The sequence below is a fragment of the Lepisosteus platostomus genome, chromosome 5 (assembly GCF_059453375.1).
Source record: "Lepisosteus platostomus isolate fLepPlt1 chromosome 5, fLepPlt1.hap1, whole genome shotgun sequence".
In the NCBI taxonomy this organism is placed as follows: Eukaryota; Metazoa; Chordata; class Actinopteri; order Semionotiformes; family Lepisosteidae; genus Lepisosteus; species Lepisosteus platostomus.
In genome coordinates, this window is record NC_142615.1 from 12,998,883 (window position 1) to 13,022,351 (window position 23,469).

At 51.7% G+C, this 23,469-nt stretch overlaps 1 protein-coding gene and 7 non-coding genes across 8 annotated transcripts; 4 read left to right on the forward strand and 4 right to left on the reverse strand.

Moving 5' to 3' along the window:
- Positions 1 to 5,947: 5,947 nt before the first annotated feature.
- On the forward strand, positions 5,948 to 6,020 carry trnaf-gaa (transfer RNA phenylalanine (anticodon GAA)). Its single transcript has one exon. It is a non-coding gene; the product is annotated as a tRNA-Phe (tRNA).
- Positions 6,021 to 8,234: 2,214 nt separating this feature from the next.
- trnad-guc (transfer RNA aspartic acid (anticodon GUC)) lies at positions 8,235 to 8,306 on the reverse strand. Its single transcript has one exon. It is a non-coding gene; the product is annotated as a tRNA-Asp (tRNA).
- A 1,024-nt stretch (positions 8,307 to 9,330) lies between these two features.
- trnaf-gaa (transfer RNA phenylalanine (anticodon GAA)) lies at positions 9,331 to 9,403 on the forward strand. The gene has a single exon. It is a non-coding gene; the product is annotated as a tRNA-Phe (tRNA).
- Positions 9,404 to 10,158: 755 nt separating this feature from the next.
- trnah-gug (transfer RNA histidin (anticodon GUG)) lies at positions 10,159 to 10,230 on the reverse strand. Its single transcript has one exon. It is a non-coding gene; the product is annotated as a tRNA-His (tRNA).
- Positions 10,231 to 11,618: 1,388 nt separating this feature from the next.
- trnad-guc (transfer RNA aspartic acid (anticodon GUC)) lies at positions 11,619 to 11,690 on the reverse strand. Its single transcript has one exon. It is a non-coding gene; the product is annotated as a tRNA-Asp (tRNA).
- Positions 11,691 to 12,714: 1,024 nt separating this feature from the next.
- trnaf-gaa (transfer RNA phenylalanine (anticodon GAA)) lies at positions 12,715 to 12,787 on the forward strand. The gene has a single exon. It is a non-coding gene; the product is annotated as a tRNA-Phe (tRNA).
- A 9,918-nt stretch (positions 12,788 to 22,705) lies between these two features.
- LOC148663712 (U7 small nuclear RNA) lies at positions 22,706 to 22,763 on the forward strand. Its single transcript, XR_015938995.1, has one exon. It is a non-coding gene; the product is annotated as a U7 small nuclear RNA (small nuclear RNA).
- A 306-nt stretch (positions 22,764 to 23,069) lies between these two features.
- On the reverse strand, positions 23,070 to 23,382 carry LOC148663713 (histone H4-like). The gene has a single exon (XM_088631435.1). The coding sequence runs from the start codon at positions 23,379 to 23,381 to the stop codon at positions 23,070 to 23,072; it is 312 nt and encodes a 103-aa protein (XP_088487561.1). The 5' UTR covers position 23,382.
- Positions 23,383 to 23,469: the final 87 nt, after the last annotated feature.

Genomic DNA, 23,469 nt, shown 5'->3' on the forward strand with positions numbered 1-23,469 from the left:
TTAGATTTCTGAATTTCGGGAAGAATGTTTCTCTAATCCCAGAGTATCTGTCACAGTGCAGTAGGAAGTGCACCTCTGTCTCTATTTCTCCCCGCTGGCAGTGGGAGCACAGCTTGTCCTCTCTGGGCAGCCAGGTCTGCCTGTGTCGCCCAGTTTCTATGGCCAGGTTGTGGTCACTGAGCCTGTACTTCGTCAGGGTCTGTTTCTGTTTGTTATTTTTTATTTTGGTCAAATATTCAGCTAGTGTGTATTGTCTGTTTAAGGTTCTGTAGCATTCCAGTTTATGTTGTGTTTGTGTGTGTGTGTCCCAGTGTGTGAGATATTGCTGTTTGATCTGTGCTGTGATGTGGTTGAGTCTGGGTTGTGGTGCTCTACCTCTCCCTCTCTGTGGGGCCAGCAGGGGGTGCTCACCCTGTGGTCTGTGTGGGTCCTTATGCACCAGTATAGTGACGGGGGACACGATCTGGCCCACCAGCGACGAGCAGGTTACCAGATCTAGACAACGGGGGCAACTCTTAGTCGTATGAGCTTAGTCACACATTGCAGCGATTAAAAAAACAAAATAAACGTATTATGTCTGTTACTAACGACTTTTTTTTCCTACATTGAAAGTCTCTTTCCTGGGTGATTTTCTAGCGCGACTGGGGCTCTTCATTTCTCCTCGGTGTCTCATCGCGGGCGGATTTGAAACAGACCACAGAACCTGCCGCTGCAGTGCTCTCGGTTAGGGGCTCTCATCCTGCATCATCAATCTTACACAGGAGGGACGGAGCTGGATTTCTGTCTGGAAAATAAACTCCAGAGTGAGAGAGAGAGAGAGCAGAGAGGGGTAGGGAGAGGTAGAGAGAGGTAGAGCGGTAGAGAGGTAGAGAGAGGGAGAGAGGTGGAGGGCGAGGGAGAGGGAGAGAAGTGGAGAGAGAGGGGGTTAGGGAGAGAGGGAGAGGTAGAGAGAGGGAGAGAGAGAGGTAGGGAGGGGAAAAGGGAGAGGTAGAGAGCGGGAGAGGTAGAGGTAGGTAGAGAGAGGGAGGAGGAGTACTAATTCAAGAAGGAGAAAATCCACAACACAACACAGGCGTCGGCATGCATGGGCTACAAAAGGAACAAGTAAAATGTTTCTTCCGGGCTGAAAAGAGAAGGAAGGAAAACACACCGTTGCGGCGCTATGCCACAAAGATGCCGAGCCGTTTGAGCACAGCAAACCCAACCTGTTCTCACAAGTTGCTTGCGCTTCAGGCGAAATAAAAGCTGCTGAGCTAAATGAGGAAAGCGGTAACTATTAGGACTGCTCACTGTCCCTCAGGCTGGGACAGGAGATCACACTGTATTATTATTATTGAGAGTCTGGCTCACTGTTCCCGAGGCTGGGACAGGAGATCCCACACTGTATTATTATTATTGAGAGACAGACTCACTGTCTTTTCCTCAGTCTGGGACAGGAGGTCACACACTGTATTATAATTATTGAGAGACAGACTCACTGTCTTTTCCTCAGTCTGGGACAGGTGGTCACACACTATATTATTATTGAGAGACAGGCTCACTGTCTGTACCTCAGGCTGGGACAGTAGATCACACTGTATTATTATTATTATTAATATTATTGAGAGTCTGGCTCACTGTTCCCCAGGCTGTGACAGGATATCCCAAACTGTATTATTATTATTTCAAGACAGGCTCACTGTTTGTTCCTCAGGCTGGGACAGGAGATCCCACACTGAATTATTATTATTGAGAGACAGGCTTACTCTCTGTTCCTCAAGCTGAGACAGGACATCACATACTGTATTATTATTGATTGACAGGCTCACTGTTCCTCAGGCTGGGACAGGAGATCACAAACTGTATTATTATTATTGAGAGACAGGCTCACTGTCTGTTCCTCAGAGTTGGACAGGAGATCCCACACTGAATTATTATTATAGAGAGACAGGCTCACTGTATGTTCCCCAGGCTGGGTCAGGAGCTCACACACTGTATTATTATTATTGAGAGACAGGCTCACTGTCTGTTCCCCAGGCTGGGACAGGAGATAACACTGTATTATTATTGAGAGACAAACTCACTGTCTGTTCCTCAGGCTGGGACAGTAGATCACACTGTATTATTATTATTATTATTATTGAGAGTCTGGTTCACTGTTCCCCAGGCTGAGACAGGAGATCCCACACTGTAATATTATTATTTAGAGACAAACTCACTGTCTTTTCCTCAGTCTGGGACAGGTGGTCACACACTGTATTATTATTGAGACAGGCTCACTGTCTGTTCCTCAGGCTGGAAGAGTAGATCACAGTATATTAGTATTATTATTGAGAGTCTGGCTCACTGTTCCCCAGGCTGGGACAGGAGATCCCACACTATATTATTATTATTGAGAGACATGCTCACTGTTTGTTCCTCAGGCTGGGACAGTAGATCACACTGTATTATTATTATTATTATTGAGAGTCTGGCTCACTGTTCCCCAGGCTGGGACAGGAGATCCCACACTGTATTATTATTATTTAGAGACAACTCACTGTCTTTTCCTCAGTCTGGGACAGGTGGTCACACACTGTATTATTATTGAGACAGGCTCAATGTCTGTTCCTCAGGCTGGGACAGGAGATCACACACTGTATTATTATTATTGTGAGATAGGCTCACGGTCTTTTCCCCAGGCTGGGAGAGAAGATCACACTGTATTATTATTATTATTATTATTGAGAGTCTGGCTCACTGTTCCCCAGGCTGGGACAGGAGATCCAACACTGTATTATTATTATTGAGAGACAGGCTCACTGTCTGTTCCTAAGGCTGGAAGAGTAGATCACAGTATATTAGTATTATTATTGAGAGTCTGGCTCACTGTTCCCCAGGCTGGGACAGGAGATCCCACACTATATTATTATTATTGAGAGACATGCTCACTGTTTGTTCCTCAGACTGGGACAGGACATCCCACACTGGATTATTATTATTGAGAGACAGGATCACTGTCTGTTCCTCAGGCTAAGACAGGAGATCACATACTGTATTATTATTATTGAGAAAGGCTTACTGTCTGTTCCCCAGGCTGGAACAGGTGATCACACACTGTATTATTATTATTTAGAGACAGGCTCACTGTTCCTCAGGCTGGGACAGGAGATCAGACTGTATTATTAATATTGAGAGACAAGCTCACTGTCTGTTCCTCAGGTTAGGGTAGGATATCACACACTGTATTATTAGTATTGAGAGACAGCCTCAGTGTTCCCCAGGCTGGGATAGGAGATCACACTCTGTATTATTATTATTGAGAGACATGCTCACTGTCTGTTCCTCAGGCTGGGACAGGAGATCACAAACTGTATTATTATTATTATAGAAAGACCTTCTCTTTCCTGACTGTTCCTTAGGCTGGGACAGCAGATCATAATCTGCTTTATTATTATTGAGAAACTGGCTCACTCCTGTCTGTTCCTCAAGTTGGGAAAGGAGATCACACACTGTATTATTATTATTGAGAGAGGCTTACTGTCTGTTCCCCAGGCTGGAACAGGTGATCATACACTGTATTATTATTATTTAGAGACAGGCTCACTGTTCCTCAGGCTGGGACAGGAGATCAGACTGTATTATTAATATTGAGAGACAAGCTCACTGTTCCTCAGGCACGGGACAGGAGATGACACACTGTATTATTATTGAGAGACAGGTTCACTGTCTGTTCCTCAGGCTGGGACAGGAGATCATACTGTATTATTATTATTGAGAAACAAGCTCACTGTTCCTCATGCTGGGACAGGAGATCACTGTATTATTATTATTGACAAATAAACTCACTGTTCCTCAGGCTGAGACAGTAGATCACACTGTATTATTATTATTGAGAGTCTGGTTCACTGTCCCCCAAGCTGGGACAGGAGGTCACACACTGTATTATTATTATTGAGAGACAGGCTCACTGTGTGTTCCTCAGACTGGGACAGTAGATCAAACTGTATTATAATTATTGAGAGGCTGACTCACTGTTTCCCAGGCTGGGAAAGGAGATCACACACTGTATTATTATTATTGAGAGACAGGCTCACTGTCTGTTCCTCTGGCTGGGGCAGGGAATCACACACTGTATTATTAGTATTATTGAGAGACAGGCTCGCTGTCTGCTCCTCAGGCTGGGAGAGGAGATCACACACTGTTGTAGTGTGCTCTCACGAGGCACCAGTTCTGTAGGGGTTTGGGCATTTACTGGGACAATTATTAATTGTAGCAATAAATCACAAAATTGATTCTTTTAATGGTATTAGAATCCAACCATGCGATATAACTCAAACAAAGCACACACAGGTACTAATACACGAGGATACATTTATTAAGATATAAAATATGCATGCAAACCTAACAGATCTTATCGTAAGGGTTATCAGAATACAAAAGATATAAATTCATTCAGTTACAAAGAGTTACACATATCAAGAGGACATAAGTTCGGTATATCATTCATTTAGACCGTTTCGTAATTGAACTTGTTACAACTTCTACATTAGATACTCAAAACGAGTACATAACCCTTACGAATTAAATTGATATCAACTGGTTGGGAGCAGTAATGCCTTCATGCACTCTTGTACCAAAGATACAAATGGGTTGTACAACTTTGAACTAGCAAATGGAAGAGGGCTAAGCCCCCTCTCTTTTAGCCCAGGTTCGATCTGTCTCCCGGAATCACCAGGGCGCACGCACACACACACCCGTGCCGTTGAAGTGCTATGCTTCATTTCTAAGGGCAACTCAACATTCACTCCTACCCCGAGTGCAGAAAAGACAGCATCCACAGCAACAACAGCTCAGGTCTCTGCACAGGAGCTAAGCTGCCCTCATCTCCTCTGCTCTGCGGCTCCTGCGGAGTGGAGTCCTGCCTGGAGCCGTGTTTGCAGGCGGCGGCTCCCCGCGCCCTGTCTGTGCGCCGTGTCCAAGAGCTCCTGGGAGGAAGAGAGATACTTGCCACTATTCTAAGGAGGAAGACATCGCTCTCTCCAACCCCCGGCATCGTGTCCCGACCCAGCATGCTGGAAGCCGACGCGTGCTGTGATCCCTTTACGGAGCAGAAATGACAACCGAGGAGCCGAGAGATCATTTCAGCATTTCGCGTCTGAACGGAAAACGCAAACGACCAACTCGGAATGACTTGCCTTTGACGCTTTTCAAAGCATTCTTTGTGCACGACGACTGCGCCGCCTAGCAGATACAAATGGGTTGTACAACTTTGAATCACCAGGGAGCACACACACACACACCCGTGCCGTTGAAGTGCTCTGCTTCATTTCTAAGGGCAACTCAACATTCACTCCTACCCCGAGTGCAGAAAAGACAGCATCCACAGCAACAACAGCTCAGGTCTCTGCACAGAAGCTAAGCTGCCCTCATCTCCTCTGCTCTGCGGCTCCTGCGGAGTGGAGTCCTGCCTGGAGCCGTGTTTGCAGGCGGCGGCTCCCCGCGCCCTGTCTGGGCGTCGTGTCCAAGAGCTCCTGGGAGGAAGAGCGAGCCCTCCCACTCGGGGGCTTTTCCACGGTCTGTGTGAGGAGGGGCGGGTGTGTCCAGTAGCTTATCGAGCGGAAGCCTGGGGCGGCGGAGAGCTGTGATCGTGCAGACCTTGAGGTGTCACCTCTTTGTCTGCTTTCCCGCCCCCCCTCCGCCCAAGCTCTGCTCCAAAGTAGCCCGGCAACCCCTCACACCTGCACGTGTCACAACCTAAGGTGCGGTCATGAGACACCCATGGGGTGTCGTTCTGTTCTTGCTAATTGTTTCCTGCCCGTCGCAGGCAGGAGTCCATGCGAGGAAGATGCGCTGGACAGAGCTCAGAGGGCGCAGCTGGGTGGCTTTCCTTCTGAGTGACGTTCCTGCAACACTCTCCCGCTACTCTTGGTGCGCTCATGCCACAACACAGGAAGGCTGGAGCAGGTGGCTGTGGGCTTTGTGCACTGCCGAAATAGCTCAGTTGGGAGAGCGTTAGACTGAAGATCTAAAGGTCCCTGGTTCGATCCCGGGTTTCGGCATTTTGTTTCATTGCGCCCTTTGTTCCTCTCTCCAGCGCCACCTGCCTAAAGTGACGCGTCCCTTTCTCAGCCCGAAACGCAAGCGAGACACCAGCAGCAGTCCCTACAGGTTTCCGTAGTGTAGCGGCTATCACGTTCGCCTAACACGTGAAAGGTCCCCGGTTCGAGACCGGGCGGAAACAGCCTCGTTTTGCACGCTCCTGTACTTCACAGAGGTCTTGAGCGACCGGTCATTTGTTCCCAATGTATTTCCGGTGCCTTCGTGCACTCTTGTACCAAACGCACGTTCCTTCTGTACGCGGAGCGATCATTTGCAATTGGGCTGTACCGACAGACCAGGTCGAGCTCTGTCGGCTCAAAAGCAGCGCAGGACCTGCAAGAACAACAGAAAGATTAGCATCCAGCGGGGGCCTCTTAGTGAGCCCAAGAGCTCATCAAGAATCGGCTCCAGCAACAGGGCTGGGCGCATTGTTCCATTCTCCGCCCACTCTCGGTGTAAACAAGTCCCTCCTGGTCTCTGCTTGAAATGCACTTTCCTGCGTTTGCTTTGGTGTAACTGGCTTCCCCTGCATGGGCGAATGTGAAGAAGATCCTTAGTAAGTCATTGAAGAAAACCGAGAAGAGGTCGGAGTGGCCTCTGTCGTTCATCAACGATCCAGTCAGGCAGTACTCCTCTGTAAAGCGCCGTTCGTTCACGTCGATTGGCTTTTTTTGCCTTCATTCGTGCGAGTAGTAAAAGTAGACGCCCCTATTCTGCCGTGACCCGGATTCGAACCGGGGTTGTTGCAGCCACAACGCAAAGTACTGACCACTATACGATCACAGCGAGTTACCGAGACACACGCGGCAGGGCGGAAAGGGCTGTGCTCTCTTCGTGTGACATAATTCGGAAAAGTCCTGACGTTGCATTTCAACTGAGCCCCAGTATACATCGACCCTTCGACACTCTGAGTGACAACTCTCTTGCGTGTTTTCTCATATTTATGTAGTTTGCTTGCATGATGCCGGGAACAGCATGGTTGTTCGCTGCCATATTGTCTAGCGGTTAGGGTTCCTGGTTTTCACCCAGGCGGTTCGACTCGGTTTTGCCTCCTGCTTTCCAAAAGATCAGCACCGTGTACGAAAGAGCCGCATTAAAACTACTCGAACGTGCAAAACGTGCGAGAAGAGGGGGCGCTTGTTTCCAACCGAAACTTCTCGCGTGTGAGACGAGCTGATCATCGCTGTGGGAGGGTTACTCTGGTAGACAGGGCTGACCTTCGGCAATAGGATTTATAGTCTCCAAGATGATATTTGCACTTTCTGGAGAGGCGATTTTCTCCACTTCAGTAGCCCGATTTCGTCGATTGCGTGGAGAGGGCTGTAGAATGTGGCGCCGCCTTTCCTGCTCCGTCCATGACAGGCGTGCTGGTCTCTGGAGAGAGAGCACGGTCCATCAGCTCACTCCAATAAAGGCACTGGAAGCAGCTAAATCGCATTGGCGAAGCTCAGCGCTGGGCCGCTGGGCACGTCTTACCACCGTTTCCGTAGTGTCGTGGTTATCACGTTCGCCTCACACGCGAAAGGTCCCCGGTTCGAAACCGGGCGGGAACAGACATCTTTTGTCGCCAGGCACAAAAGGGGATTGGGGATTCGCCTAGCGCTGTGATCGAACAGACCCACTGGACCCACCTCTTAGTGTGGCGGGATCTGCACAGTGCATGTCACAGCGCATCCTGCTTTCACTTCAAGGCGCGTCCTGATGTACCCCAGTCTCCCGCGTGACAGGTGGGGACAGGTGACAGGTCCTATACTAACGAGGAAGACATCGCTCTCGCCAACCCCCGGCATCGTGTCCCGACCCAGCATGCTGGAAGCCGACGCGTGCTGTGATTCCTTTACGGAGCAGAAATGACAACCGAGGAGCCGAGAGATCATTTCAGCATTTCGCGTCTGAACGGAAAACACAAACGACCAACTCGGAATGACTTGCCTTTGACGCTTCTCAAAGCGTTCTTTGTGCATCGAACAGACCCACTCACCTCTTAGTGTGGCGGGATCTGCACAGTGCATGTCGCAGCGCTTCCTGCTTTCACTTCAATGTGCTTCCTGATGTCGAGTCGACTGCCGTGCGGAGGCTCTGAAAGCGAGAGCAATGAAAAGGTGCACGACGCTGTGAAAGAAAACAGAGAAGTGAAAGGCATTCATTTCTCTAAGGAGGTGAAAGAAAAGCTACTCCCCGTCGGGGAATCGAACCCCGGTCTCCCGCGTGACAGGCGGGGATACTTGCCACTATACTAACGAGGAAGACATCGCTCTCTCCAACCCCCGGCATCGTGTCCCGACCCAGCATGATGGAAGCCGACGCGTGCTGTGATCCCTTTACGGAGCAGAAATGACAACCGAGGAGCCGAGAGATCATGTCAGCATTTCGCGTCTGAACGGAAAACACAAACGACCAACTCGGAATGACTTGCCTTTGACGCTTTTCAAAGTGTTCTTTGTGCACGACGACTGCGCCGCCTAGCAGATACAAAGGGGTTGTACAACTTTGAACTAGCAAATGGAAGAGGGCTAAGCCCCCTCTCTTTTAGCCCAGGTTCGATCTGTCTCCCAGAATCACCAGGGCGCACACACACACACACCCGTGCCGTTGAAGTGCTCTGCTTCATTTCTAAGGGCAACTCAACATTCACTCCTACCCCGAGTGCAGAAAAGACAGCATCCACAGCAACAACAGCTCAGGTCTCTGCACAGGAGCTAAGCTGCCCTCATCTCCTCTGCTCTGCGGCTCCTGCGGAGTGGAGTCCTGCCTGGAGCCGTGTTTGCAGGCGGCGGCTCCCCGCGCCCTGTCTGGGCGTCGTGTCCAAGAGCTCCTGGGAGGAAGAGAGAGCCCTCCCACTCGGGGGCTTTTCCACGGTCTGTGTGAGGAGGGGCGGGTGTGTCCAGTAGCTTATCGAGCGGAAGCCTGGGGCGGCGGAGAGCTGTGATCGTGCAGACCTTGAGGTGTCACCTCTTTGTCTGCTTTCCCGCCCCCCCTCCGCCCAAGCTCTGCTCCAAAGTAGCCCGGCAACCCCTCACACCTGCACGTGTCACAACCTAAGGTGCGGTCATGAGACACCCATGGGGTGTCGTTCTGTTCTTGCTAATTGTTTCCTGCCCGTCGCAGGAAGGAGTCCATGCGAGGAAGATGCGCTGGACAGAGCTCAGAGGGCGCAGCTGGGTGGCTTTTCTTCTGAGTGACGTTCCTGCAACACTCTCCCGCTACTCTTGGTGCGCTCATGCCACAACACAGGAAGGCTGGAGCAGGTGGCTGTAGGTTTTGCGCACTGCCGAAATAGCTCAGTTGGGAGAGCGTTAGACTGAAGGTCTAAAGGTCCCTGGTTCGATCCCGGGTTTCGGCATTTTGTTTCATCGCGCCCTTTGTTCCTCTCTCCAGCGCCACCTGCCTAAAGTGACGCGTCCCTTTCTCAGCCCGAAACGCAAGCGAGACACCAGCAGCAGTCCCTACAGGTTTCCGTAGTATAGCGGCTATCACGTTCGCCTAACACGCGAAAGGTCCCCGGTTCGAGACCGGGCGACAACAGCCTCGTTTTGCACGCTCCTGTACTTCACAGAGGTCTTGAGCGACCGGTCATTTGTTCCCAATGTATTTCCGGTGCCTTCGTGCACTCTTGTACCAAACGCATGTTCCTTCTGTACGCGGAGCCGATCATTTGCAATTGGGCTGTGCCGACAGACCAGGTCGAGCTCTGTCGGCTCAAAAGCAGCGCAGGACCTGCAAGAACAACAGAAAGATTAGCATCAAGCGGGGGCCTCTTAGTGAGCCCAAGAGCTCATCAAGAATCGGCTCCAGCAACAGGGCTGGGCGCATTGTTCCATTCTCCGCCCACTCTCGGTGTAAACAAGTCCCTCCTGGTCTCTGCTTGAAATGCACTTTCCTGCGTTTGCTTTGGTGTAACTGGCTTCCCCTGCATGGGCGAATGTGAAGAAGATCCTTAGTAAGTCATTGAAGAAAACCGAGAAGAGGTCGGAGTGGCCTCTGTCGTTCATCAACGATCCAGTCAGGCAGTACTCCTCTGTAAAGCGCCGTTCGTTCACGTCGATTGGCTTTTTTTGCCTTCATTCGTGCGAGTAGTAAAAGCAGACGCCCCTATTCTGCCGTGACCCGGATTCGAACCGGGGTTGTTGCGGCCACAACGCAAAGTACTGACCACTATACGATCACAGCGAGTTACCGAGACACACGCGGCAGGGTGGAAAGGGCTGTGCTCTCTTCGTGTGACATAATTCGGAAAAGTCCTGACGTTGCATTTCAACTGAGCCCCAGTATACATCGACCCTTCGACACTCTGAGTGACAACTCTCTTGCGTGTTTTCTCATATTTATGTAGTTTGCTTGCATGATGCCGGGAACAGCATGGTTGTTCGCTGCCATATTGTCTAGCGGTTAGGGTTCCTGGTTTTCACCCAGGCGGTTCGACTCGGTTTTGCCTCCTGCTTTCCAAAAGATCAGCACCGTGTACGAAAGAGCCGCATTAAAACTACTCGAACGTGCAAAACGTGCGAGAAGAGGGGGCGCTTGTTTCCAACCGAAACTTCTCGCGTGTGAGACGAGCTGATCATCGCTGTGGGAGGGTTACTCTGGTAGACAGGGCTGACCTTCGGCAATAGGATTTATAGTCTCCAAGATGATATTTGCACTTTCTGGAGAGGCGATTTTCTCCACTTCAGTAGCCCGATTTCGTCGATTGCGTGGAGAGGGCTGTAGAATGTGGCGCCGCCTTTCCTGCTCCGTCCATGACAGGCGTGCTGGTCTCTGGAGAGAGAGCACGGTCCATCAGCTCACTCCAATAAAGGCACTGGAAGCAGCTAAATCGCATTGGCGAAGCTCAGCGCTGGGCCGCTGGGCACGTCTTACCACCGTTTCCGTAGTGTCGTGGTTATCACGTTCGCCTCACACGCGAAAGGTCCCCGGTTCGAAACCGGGCGGGAACAGACATCTTTTGTCGCCAGGCACAAAAGGGGATTGGGGATTCGCCTAGCGCTGTGATCGAACAGACCCACTGGACCCACCTCTTAGTGTGGCGGGATCTGCACAGTGCATGTCACAGCGCATCCTGCTTTCACTTCAAGGCGCGTCCTGATGTACCCCAGTCTCCCGCGTGACAGGTGGGGACAGGTGACAGGTCCTATACTAACGAGGAAGACATCGCTCTCGCCAACCCCCGGCATCGTGTCCCGACCCAGCATGCTGGAAGCCGACGCGTGCTGTGATTCCTTTACGGAGCAGAAATGACAACCGAGGAGCCGAGAGATCATTTCAGCATTTCGCGTCTGAACGGAAAACACAAACGACCAACTCGGAATGACTTGCCTTTGACGCTTCTCAAAGCGTTCTTTGTGCATCGAACAGACCCACTCACCTCTTAGTGTGGCGGGATCTGCACAGTGCATGTCGCAGCGCTTCCTGCTTTCACTTCAATGTGCTTCCTGATGTCGAGTCGACTGCCGTGCGGAGGCTCTGAAAGCGAGAGCAATGAAAAGGTGCACGACGCTGTGAAAGAAAACAGAGAAGTGAAAGGCAGTCATTTCTCTAAGGAGGTGAAAGAAAAGCTACTCCCCGTCGGGGAATCGAACCCCGGTCTCCCGCGTGACAGGCGGGGATACTTGCCACTATACTAACGAGGAAGACATCGCTCTCTCCAACCCCCGGCATCGTGTCCCGACCCAGCATGATGGAAGCCGACGCGTGCTGTGATCCCTTTACGGAGCAGAAATGACAACCGAGGAGCCGAGAGATCATGTCAGCATTTCGCGTCTGAACGGAAAACACAAACGACCAACTCGGAATGACTTGCCTTTGACGCTTTTCAAAGTGTTCTTTGTGCACGACGACTGCGCCGCCTAGCAGATACAAAGGGGTTGTATAACTTTGAACTAGCAAATGGAAGAGGGCTAAGCCCCCTCTCTTTTAGCCCAGGTTCGATCTGTCTCCCAGAATCACCAGGGCGCACACACACACACACCCGTGCCGTTGAAGTGCTCTGCTTCATTTCTAAGGGCAACTCAACATTCACTCCTACCCCGAGTGCAGAAAAGACAGCATCCACAGCAACAACAGCTCAGGTCTCTGCACAGGAGCTAAGCTGCCCTCATCTCCTCTGCTCTGCGGCTCCTGCGGAGTGGAGTCCTGCCTGGAGCCGTGTTTGCAGGCGGCGGCTCCCCGCGCCCTGTCTGGGCGTCATGTCCAAGAGCTCCTGGGAGGAAGAGAGAGCCCTCCCACTCGGGGGCTTTTCCACGGTCTGTGTGAGGAGGGGCGGGTGTGTCCAGTAGCTTATCGAGCGGAAGCCTGGGGCGGCGGAGAGCTGTGATCGTGCAGACCTTGAGGTGTCACCTCTTTGTCTGCTTTCCCGCCCCCCCTCCGCCCAAGCTCTGCTCCAGAGTAGCCCGGCAACCCCTCACACCTGCACGTGTCACAACCTAAGGTGCGGTCATGAGACACCCATGGGGTGTCGTTCTGTTCTTGCTAATTGTTTCCTGCCCGTCGCAGGCAGGAGTCCATGCGAGGAAGATGCGCTGGACAGAGCTCAGAGGGCGCAGCTGGGTGGCTTTCCTTCTGAGTGACGTTCCTGCAACACTCTCCCGCTACTCTTGGTGCGCTCATGCCACAACACAGGAAGGCTGGAGCAGGTGGCTGTAGGCTTTGCGCACTGCCGAAATAGCTCAGTTGGGAGAGCGTTAGACTGAAGATCTAAAGGTCCCTGGTTCGATCCCGGGTTTCGGCATTTTGTTTCATCGCGCCCTTTGTTCCTCTCTCCAGCGCCACCTGCCTAAAGTGACGCGTCCCTTTCTCAGCCCGAAACGCAAGCGAGACACCAGCAGCAGTCCCTACAGGTTTCCGTAGTGTAGCGGCTATCACGTTCGCCTAACACGCGAAAGGTCCCCGGTTCGAGACCGGGCGGCAACAGCCTCGTTTTGCACGCTCCTGTACTTCACAGAGGTCTTGAGCGACCGGTCATTTGTTCCCAATGTATTTCCGGTGCCTTCGTGCACTCTTGTACCAAACGCACGTTCCTTCTGTACGCGGAGCCGATCATTTGCAATTGGGCTGTGCCGACAGACCAGGTCGAGCTCTGTCGGCTCAAAAGCAGCGCAGGACCTGCAAGAACAACAGAAAGATTAGCATCCATCGGGGGCCTCTTAGTGAGCCCAAGAGCTCATCAAGAATCGGCTCCAGCAACAGGGCTGGGCGCATTGTTCCATTCTCCGCCCACTCTCGGTGTAAACAAGTCCCTCCTGGTCTCTGCTTGAAATGCACTTTCCTGCGTTTGCTTTGGTGTAACTGGCTTCCCCTGCATGGGCGAATGTGAAGAAGATCCTTAGTAAGTCATTGAAGAAAACCGAGAAGAGGTCGGAGTGGCCTCTGTCGTTCATCAACGATCCAGTCAGGCAGTACTCCTCTGTAAAGCGCCGTTCGTTCACATCGATTGGCTTTTTTTTGCCTTCATTCGTGCGAGTAGTAAAAGCAGACGCCCCTATTCTGTCGTGACCCGGATTCGAACCGGGGTTGTTGCGGCCACAACGCAAAGTACTGACCACTATACGATCACAGCGAGTTACCGAGACACACGCGGCAGGGCGGAAAGGGCTGTGCTCTCTTCGTGTGACATAATTCGGAAAAGTCCTGACGTTGCATTTCAACTGAGCCCCAGTATACATCGACCCTTCGACACTCTGAGTGACAACTCTCTTGCGTGTTTTCTCATATTTATGTAGTTTGCTTGCATGATGCCGGGAACAGCATGGTTGTTCGCTGCCATATTGTCTAGCGGTTAGGGTTCCTGGTTTTCACCCAGGCGGTTCGACTCGGTTTTGCCTCCTGCTTTCCAAAAGATCAGCACCGTGTACGAAAGAGCCGCATTAAAACTACTCGAACGTGCAAAACGTGCGAGAAGAGGGGGCGCTTGTTTCCAACCGAAACTTCTCGCGTGTGAGACGAGCTGATCATCGCTGTGGGAGGGTTACTCTGGTAGACAGGGCTGACCTTCGGCAATAGGATTTATAGTCTCCAAGATGATATTTGCACTTTCTGGAGAGGCGATTTTCTCCACTTCAGTAGCCCGATTTCGTCGATTGCGTGGAGAGGGCTGTAGAATGTGGCGCCGCCTTTCCTGCTCCGTCCATGACAGGCGTGCTGGTCTCTGGAGAGAGAGCACGGTCCATCAGCGCACTCCAATAAAGGCACTGGAAGCAGCTGAATCGCATTGGCGAAGCTCAGCGCTGGGCCGCTGGGCACGTCTTACCACCGTTTCCGTAGTGTAGTGCTTATCACGTTCGCCTCACACGCGAAAGGTCCACCGGAGTAAAGTTAGCTTGAAGTTCGAAAACGATTTTGGCACGCCTGTAGCGTTTACACGAAACCTCTTAGAATCGCGAGAATACTTGCTTTGTGTATAAAATACATTGTGAATGCTTTCTCAGCCTTTACTTTTTCGTTTATATGACATTTTTTTGACCAATCACGAATATTATTTTTTCCATATCTTCGCAACGGAAGCACAGAACGCCTTCAAACCAAATACATTTTAAAGACCACGACATGTGGATGTTTCCACAGCCTCTACATCAAAGTATCAGTGAGCTAATTATCTTTTTTTAAACCTCCGGTTTTTCATCGATGCGTAATTACGCACTAACTGGAACCTGGGGGACCGCTGTATACACAAGATCACAACGCGAGAAATACTGTTCAATACGGCTTCATGCGAAAAACCCGTATATGACTATAGGCAACAGAATAGTGCAGTCTCCAATTACTCAGACTGTAAGCACGCGAATAAAGCTTTGTCTGAATTCTGAAACCCTTTCTTTACGTCCTGTTTTCATTCAGGTAAGGGTCAACTATATGCACAATACTACTGACAGCAGGAAGATTAAAATATTCTTTACTCAGCAGCTTATTAAAAACAGCTCCCATGATGTTCAAACCGATTTTTTACACAGAACACTGACACAGCTTTGCGTTCTGAATCTCTTTTTCTCGTGCGTTTATTTAATGTGGCACAATGCACTGGGATAGGGGTATTCTGTTCACAAACCAATAGCATTTAAACCACAGCACCCACAATGCTGCAAGTAAGTGTTTTGCACACTAAGCAGAGAGCGATGTCTTCCTCGTTAGTATAGTGGCGAGTATCCCCACCTGTCACGCGGGAGACCGGGTTACATCAGGACGTGCATTGAAGTGAAAGCAGGATGCGCTGCGACATCCACTGTGCAGATCCCGCCACACTAAGAGGTGAGTGGGTCTTTTCGATCACAGCGCTAGGCGAATCCCCAAACAGTGTGCGTGGCAACAAACGAAACAGGCCTGTTTCAGCCCGGTTTCGATCCGGGGAAATCGGGCCCAGTAGTGGCGGGATCTGTACAGTGCATGTCGCAGCGCTTCAATGTGCTTCCTGATGTCCTACCCCGAGAACAGAAAAGACAGCATCCACAGCAACAACAGCTCAGGTCTCTGCACAGGAGCTAAGCTGCCCCCATCTCCTCTGCTCTGCGGCTCCTGCGGAGTGGAGTCCTGCCTGGAGCCGTGTTTGCAGGCGGCAGCTCCCCCCCCCCCTGTCTGTGGGTCGTGTCCAAGAGCTCCTGGGAGGAAGAGAGAGCCCTCCCACTCGGGGGCTTTTCCACGGTCTGTGTGAGGAGGGGCGGGTGTGTCCAGTAGCTTATCGAGCGGAAGCCTGGGGCGTCGGAGAGCTGTGATCGTGCAGACCTTGAGGTGTCACCTCTTTGTCTGCTTTCCCGCCCCCCCTCCGCCCAAGCTCTGCTCCAAAGTAGCCCGGCAACCCCTCACACCTGCACGTGTCACAACCTAAGGTGCGGTCATGAGACACCCATGGGGTGTCGTTCTGTTCTTGCTAATTGTTTCCTGCCCGTCGCAGGCAGGAGTCCATGCGAGGAAGATGCGCTGGACAGAGCTCAGAGGGCGCACCTGGGTGGCTTTCCTTCTGAGTGACGTTCCTGCAACACTCTCCCGCTCCTCTTGGTGCGCTCATGCCGCAACACAGGAAGGCTGGAGCAGGTGGGTGTGGAGAGTGTTAGACTGAAGATTTAAAGGTCCCTGGTTCGATCCCGGGTTTCAGCGTTTTGTTTCATGGAGCCCTCTGTTCCTCTCTGCAGCACCCCCTTCCTAAAGTGACGCTTCCCTTTCTCGTTTCAGCGTTTTGTTTCATGGAGCCCTCTGTTCCTCTCTGCAGCACCCCCTTCCTAAAGTGACGCTGAAACCTGAAAAGTCCCCGGTTCGAGACTGGGCGGAAACAGCATCGTTTTGCACGCTCCTGTACTTCACAGAGGTCTTGAGCGACCGGTCATTTGTTGCCAATGTATTTCCGGTGCCTTCATGCACTCTTGTACCAAACGCACGTTCCTTCTGTACACGGAGCAGATCATTCGCAATTGGGCTGTGCCGACAGACCAGGACGAGCTCTGTCGGCTCAAAAGCAGCGCAGGACCTGCAAGAACAACAGAAAGATTAGCATCCAGTGGGGGCCTCTTAGTGAGCCCAAGAGCTCATCAAGAATCGGCTCCAGCAACAGGGCTGGGCGCATTGTTCCATTCTCCGCCCACTCTCGGTGTAAACAAGTCCCTCCTGGTCTCTGCTTGAAATGCACTTTCATGCGTTTGCTTTGGTGTACCTGGCTTCCCCTGCATGGTCGAATGTGAAGAAGATCCTTAGTAAGTCATTGAAGAAAACCGAGAAGAGGTCGGAGTGGCCTCTGTTGTTCATCAACGATCCAGTCAGGCAGTACTCCTCTGTAAAGTGCCGTTCGTTCACATCGATTGGCTTTTTTTTTGCCTTAATTAGTGCAAGTAGTAAAAGCAGAAACCCCTTTAGCCTGTCAGCACCCGGAGTTTTCCCCTTCTGAAGCTCTCCATAGCCTCTCAGCTCTTCTACTGTCAAATCCCCCTCAAGTACTTCCCTATCTTCTTCACTCAAAACATTTTCTAGCTTTGAGGTAAAAAAATGAATTTCTTCATCCTTTACCTCTGTAGAGTTGTACAGTCTTGAGTAGAAGTGTCACGCCCTCTGCAGCCAGAGGGCGGTATTCTCTGTCCTGTCCCTAGTTTCTGGTCTGCTGTCCTTCCTGTCCCTCTCTTTCCCTTGGGCTAAATATTTCAGGGTCTTGCACTCTGTCCTCGCTCAGCACTGACGTTCGGATGTCCTGAGACCCGCCTAGCACCAGGGCGCACAGGTTTCTATACGGCATTCCTGAACTCTTTGCACTAATGAGCCTGGGCCTTTTTCCCGTCTCGCCGCTACGCATATGGGTCTTTTTCCGCCCTCCTGCTCCCCACGGTTAGTCCCCTTGGACGTCCGTGACAAGAAGGCCTCGATGCAGGAGAGGATAGCACTCAGCTCTGTACTCTCTCTTCCCTCCTCATCAACTACACTTTCCATGACAGACTTGGAGCCTACCACTTTCCTGAAAAAGAAGCAAGTACACTTCTCATTTTCTTCCGAGAACTGCACTCAGCTTCTTAACAGCACTCCTCGACTACTTTCTTCCGCTATGCTCCGGATGTCCTTTTTTAAAAGGGTGATATCCTCGAGCACATCCAAGCCACTGTCTCGTGTAGAGACGCTGCAGCTGCCTCTGTTTCCTGGCTAGCACTCCTCTCCGTCTGGCAGCAGCCTTCCTTCCCTCAGCCATGAAAAAGGCCCTTGTCCTCACCTTCACCTCCTCCCACCACTCTCCTACTGACCCGTACAGACACTGCAAGGACAGCCACTGTGATAGTTTCTCCTTGTAGCGGGATACTACCCCCTCGTTCTCTAGCAGCTTTGTGTTGAGTTTCCAGAGGCCTGGGCCAAAGACAGTCCCGCCCTGGAGTTCCACTCTACACCCTAAAGCCTGATGATCTGAGAAGAAGACAGGCTGAAGAGCGACCCCAAAAACTTTCACTCTCTCTGAGACAAAGCAATAGTCAATTCTGGAGCTGCTATTCCTCCCTGACCATGTATATCCTGCTGTTGTGGGATATATACATCTATATGTGTCTGAGAGTTTAAAGTCTTGAACTAAGTTTTGCAGGGCCAGTGAGCTGGAATCCAATTTTATCGGGCTTTTGGCTAAGATCAAGTTCAAGTGGCATGCCCGTAGTTCCTGTCTTTCCAAAGTTCTAGAAGGTGATCGAAGATCCTGAAGAGTGCTTGAGCTGGTATCGCCCTAGGTTGAGACTAGGGGGTTAAGGCCAAGCAGCAGCTGAGCTGGGTGGGATCCGGCAGCAACGTTCTCTCTCTCTGCTCTCTCCTCTCCCCTCCCCCTTTCTCTTGCTCCGCCTCCTTGGCCTCTTGGCTGGGAGTAGGTACTCGTGGCCTGCCCCCGGTGCTTGCTTTCTTCCTCGAGACTCGGAAGCGCTATACGCTCCCTCTCCCTCTCTCTCTCTCTGCCTCCTTGGCCTCTTGGCTGGGAATAGATACTCGTGGCCTGCCCGTGGTGCTTACTTTCTTCCTCGAGACTCGGAAGCACTATCCGCTCCCTCTCTCTCTCCTCCTGCGCCTGCACCTAGCTGGGCTTTGCCCACAAGGGCAAAGGCCAGGGCTCCCTTGCTGCTCCTTTAGGAGGGCAGCTAAACCCTCCTCTCCACAGGACCTTGCTCTCTCTCTTTCTCTCCTTTTTTCTTTTTTCTCCTTTCCAGATGGCAGACAAGAAGACACTGATCCGGTTCCACTGGACTAAGAAAACAGAGACGATGCCAACTGTGAAATCCTTTTTCATTACCTTCCTGAGAAGGATCCTGCAGTTGGTGGCCGGAGATCTCTACTGCCTGCAAGACAACAAGGCAGAGAGATGCATGGAGGCCTACATGGCCACGGACGCCTCATATGAAAAGGCAACGAAAATGATCAGAGAAAAAGGTAAGCATCCCGGTTTCTCTAATTTCAGGCCTGAGCCTATGAGGAAGACAAACCAGAGGACCATCACAGTCCTCACATACAACCCTTACGTACCAATGGAACTGGTAACACCTCCCCCGCAGAGAACCGAAACTGCCGAGGCCACACCCCCAGCCGCACCAGTGCCACAAGATGGCCGCCAGGACGACGGACAAAATGGCTGACCGGAGGAAGGGCCCTCATAACTCCCAGCAAGAAGGGAAAGAGAAAGCGGGAGAAGAGATGCAGGGCAGATCCACCTTCGGAAGGACAAAAGAAAAGAGTGGTAAGGGAGAACCGTTTCCTCGTCCTAGAGGAAACGGAACTTTCTTCCCCCGAGGCCCAGGAACAACCGGAGGAGGCAGCCCAGGAAAAGGAAACCCTCCCCTCCGAGGCCCAAAGATGACAGGAAGTGACAGCCCAGGAAACAGAACCCCCCTCCCCCGAGTCCCATGGACAACAGGAGGAGGCATCCCAGGAAGAGGTAACCCCCTCCCCCGAGGCCCAGGGACAACAGGAAGAGGCAGCCCAGGAAGTCGGAACCCCCTCCCCCGATGCCCAGGAACAACAGAAAGAGGCAGACCAGGAAGTGGAGCCCCCCTCCCCCGAGGCTCAGGAACAACAGGAAGAGGCAGCCCAGGAAGTGGAGCCCCCCTCACCCAAGGCCCAGTAGCAACTGCAGGTCCCCGAAACTCCTGGAGAAAGGAAAGAAAAAAGCCTTCCCGAAGCGGTGGCGGAGAATTTCCTCGAGGAAGATGAGGATTACTTTGAAGCCGCCCTGGAGCCGGGACTGATGGTAGGGCTGGACCTGTCCAGCATGTTTACCTTTCAGTCCCCAGCGAGACCTGGAGGGAGCCCAGCATATTCCCCCCAGCACCCAAGGAGAGGAGTTACATCTAGGCTAAACAGTGCCCAGATGTAGACTCCCAAGTTTTCCACTGTAAGCACAAAGAGAGGAGGTTCAACTTTCACTTGTTTAATCATGATTGTGAAACTTATCTTTCTAACAACTAACGTGAGAGGGCTAAGAGACCCGGTGAAAAGACGGGGAGGCTTTCATGATCTGGCCTCAAAGTCTTTCTCAGTTTGTTTCTTACAGGAGGTCCACCTGAAGGATGAAAGCGACAAGCTGACATTCTCCAGGGAATGGACGAAGGGAGAATCATGCTGGAGCGTAGGAGGGGTCCACTCTTCCGGAGTGGGAATCCTCCTTGGAAACCCAGAAATGACGCTGGTTTCCTCCTTCTCGGTGGTGCAGGGCCGGATCCTGGTCGCAGACATCGACTGGAGGGGGCAGAAGTTGAGAGCAATTAACGTCTATGCTCCGACGGAACCCTCTATCCGGAAGGAAGTGTTTGCTGACCTGGCCAGCTGCTGCACCACCAACAGACAGGTGGTGCTTGGCGGGGACTTCAACGTCGACCGGGAGAAGGGGAGCGATGCTAGCTCGGCAGAGCTGGAGTCGCTACTCAAGCAGTTCTCCCTGGTAGACGGTTTCAGACGGTGCCGCCCTAACGACGCCAGAACGACATGGAAAAACTCCCGGGGAGTGTGCAGCCGCCTGGACTACATCTTTCTGCACACGACCTGCTCCCTGGAGTCGGCGACGGTGTCCCCGGAGTGGTATTCCAGCCACGAGCGCTTGACGGTGATGGCTAACACCAACCTGCCGGCATTCAGTCGTGGGTACTGGAAGCTGAACCGGGAGATACTGGAGGAAGACGACTTCAAGGCACTGTTCCGTAAAGACTACACAAGCTGGGTCGATCTGAGAAACGGCTACAGCTCCATGGTGGAATGGTGGGAGTCGGTGAAGGACAGGACCCGAACCCTGGCGCAAATGTACTGCAGATGGAAGGCGGCCAGGGAGAGGAAGGAAGCTACACGACTCCAGAGACAACTAGAGGAGGAGTACAGCTCGGCTAACGGGGGAGGAGCCTTCAATTCAGCCCGGGCACGGGACCTGAAGGAGAGGCTCCGCAAACTCAATCAGGTCCGAGGAGCCCAGAAAAAGAGGGTGATCCACGGCCTGAGACGAGGAGATGGAGAGGAAGTGCTGGACGAGAGCGACAAGGTAGAAGCGGCCACCGCTTTCTACACGGAGCTCTTTTCAGAAAAGCAGACGGAGGTGGAGGCAGGCGATGCTTTTCTGGAGGAGCTGAAGGCACGAGTACCGGAGGAGGTGAGGGAGGACTTGGAGGGTCCGATCGCGGCCGAGGAGCTGAAGGCGGCGCTCTTGTCCATGGAGAATAGCAAGGTGCCGGGGCCGGATGGACTCCCAAAGGAACTCTGGGACACCCTGGCGGCAGATCTGGTGGAAGTGGCGCAGGAGATCTTCCGCCGGGGGAGACACCATGAGGGAGGGCATCATCTACCTGCTCTTCAAGAGCCCTTAGCAGAGACGGTGAGACGGGACCCTGTCATCGACGGCCTGGAGATACCGGGAGGCGCGGGGGAAACCCTGAAGATCTCCCAGTTCGCTGACGACATGATGCTGATCCTGAGGTCGGACAGGGGGTTGAGGAGGGCCCTGCAGGTCATGGAGCAATACTCCAGAGCCTCGGGGTCGAAACTCAACCGCCGAAAGAGAAAACTGAAGTTCTTCGGGCCCTGGAAGCACAGGACGACAGCGCCGGAGGGTCTCAAGCTCTGCACGGAGCCCCTCAAAATACTGGGGGTTTCCTTCCAGAGCCAGGACAACGAGACCAACAACTGGACCAAGAGGATCGCCAAGGTGAACGCGAAGCTGGGTCTGTGGAAAACGCGGTAGCTGTCCTACACAGGGAAAGTGATGGTGTTGAAAGCAGACATCCTGCTGGCTTTGGTTTACCTGGCGGTGGTGTACCCGCTGCCGGCCAGACTCAGACGAGCGCTGCAAGGGATGATCTTCGGCTTTGTCTGGGGCGGCAAGTACGAGTACATCACGAGAAACCGGATGTGTCAGCTGGTCGAGGAAGGGGGTCGAGATGTCCCACATTTCCCCCTGAAACTCGACTGCATCTTCTACTGCAACCGCTGTCGGGCGCTGCGGGAGCCCATCGGACCTCAGGAGGAGGACGAAGCGCCTAGTCGCCAAATGGGGCTTCCCCACGGCGAGGGAGCGCTGGAAAGGACTTTGGGCCCTATACAGGGATTAAAGGACAATAGCGAGTGGTAGGTTTGGAGGGACTCTCTTAATTGCGCAAATCCGCCTCCCCTTGCAAAGATTGATAACGGACAATCAATCTCCGTTACGCCGTTGTTTTTTATTACATGGAGTGTTAATATGTGTGAGATGTTCCTTTTGAGATGTTTTTTTTGCGGAATAAAGTATATTTTGTAGAACAAAAAAAATCTTATGACATGGTTTACAAGTTATCTGTTGAACTACATTCTAATAGGTGTGGTCACAGTCCAGGTCATTTGTTTACATTTTTGTTTCTGCAGCAACTGTTAGATGAAATGTGCTAATATGTAACCTAACTCCAGTGTGAATAACTAGAAGAGGGGAGCAGCTCCATTCCAGACCAAGGGAGCTTTGAGATTGGCTGGGCCAGATCTCTCATTTGCATATCTGATTTGGAAATACAACACTAAACCCCCTTCTTGCATGGATTTAACTTGCACCCAAGAGTCCCCTACTGTGTATTGCTACTTATTTTATTATGATAAGTGGTGATTACCAGTTGACAGGTTTTATTTGTTGAATTATAAATGGTTTTGTATTATCATCCTGAATGGCCTGTACTCAAGGTTTGGTAGGGAATGTGTTTTCATTTCATTTACCAAATGGAATTTTTGCTCTTTTAGTATTTGTCTAGAAGGCTTTCAGAAGTCAGGAAGCCCATTTATTTGGTGAAAAAAGATTCTGTATTAATATTAATATTTCTCATACAACATAAATAGGGTCTTTTATGAATAAAAAGATCTTGCACTTGGAAATCTTGATAAAGCTGTGTGCTTCCATACACTCAAGCAGTTTTGATTCCTAATATTTGACCTTAGGTGTGGGAACGGGTCTTTTTTGCAATTTGATTTCCAATTGATCAGCACAGTATAGAAAATAGACCCATAAAGCAACCTCAGCAGTGACAAATGTCACTGGGTCAATTGGGTTTATACGTCAGGGTCCGGTAGTGAAGCTCCTCTCCTGTTTAGCCTCCGAAGCCGTACAGGGTCCGGCCCTGGCGCTTCAGCGCGTACACCACGTCCATGGCGGTGACAGTCTTCCTCTTGGCTTGCTCGGTGTAGGTGACGGCGTCACGGATGACGTTCTCCAGGAACACCTTCAGCACCCCGTGGGTCTCCTCGTAGATCAGCCCGGAGATCCGCTTCACTCCCCCACGGCGAGCCAGGCGGCGGATGGCGGGCTTGGTGATTCCCTGGATGTTGTCACGGAGAACCTTATGGTGACGCTTAGCGCCTCCTTTCCCGAGTCCCTTTCCGCCTTTGCCTCTTCCAGACATCTTCTAGTTATCAGCTGTGAACACGACACACACTGCTCATCTTTGATGTATAATAGACATCTTTCTTTGATGTCTATTATACATCAAA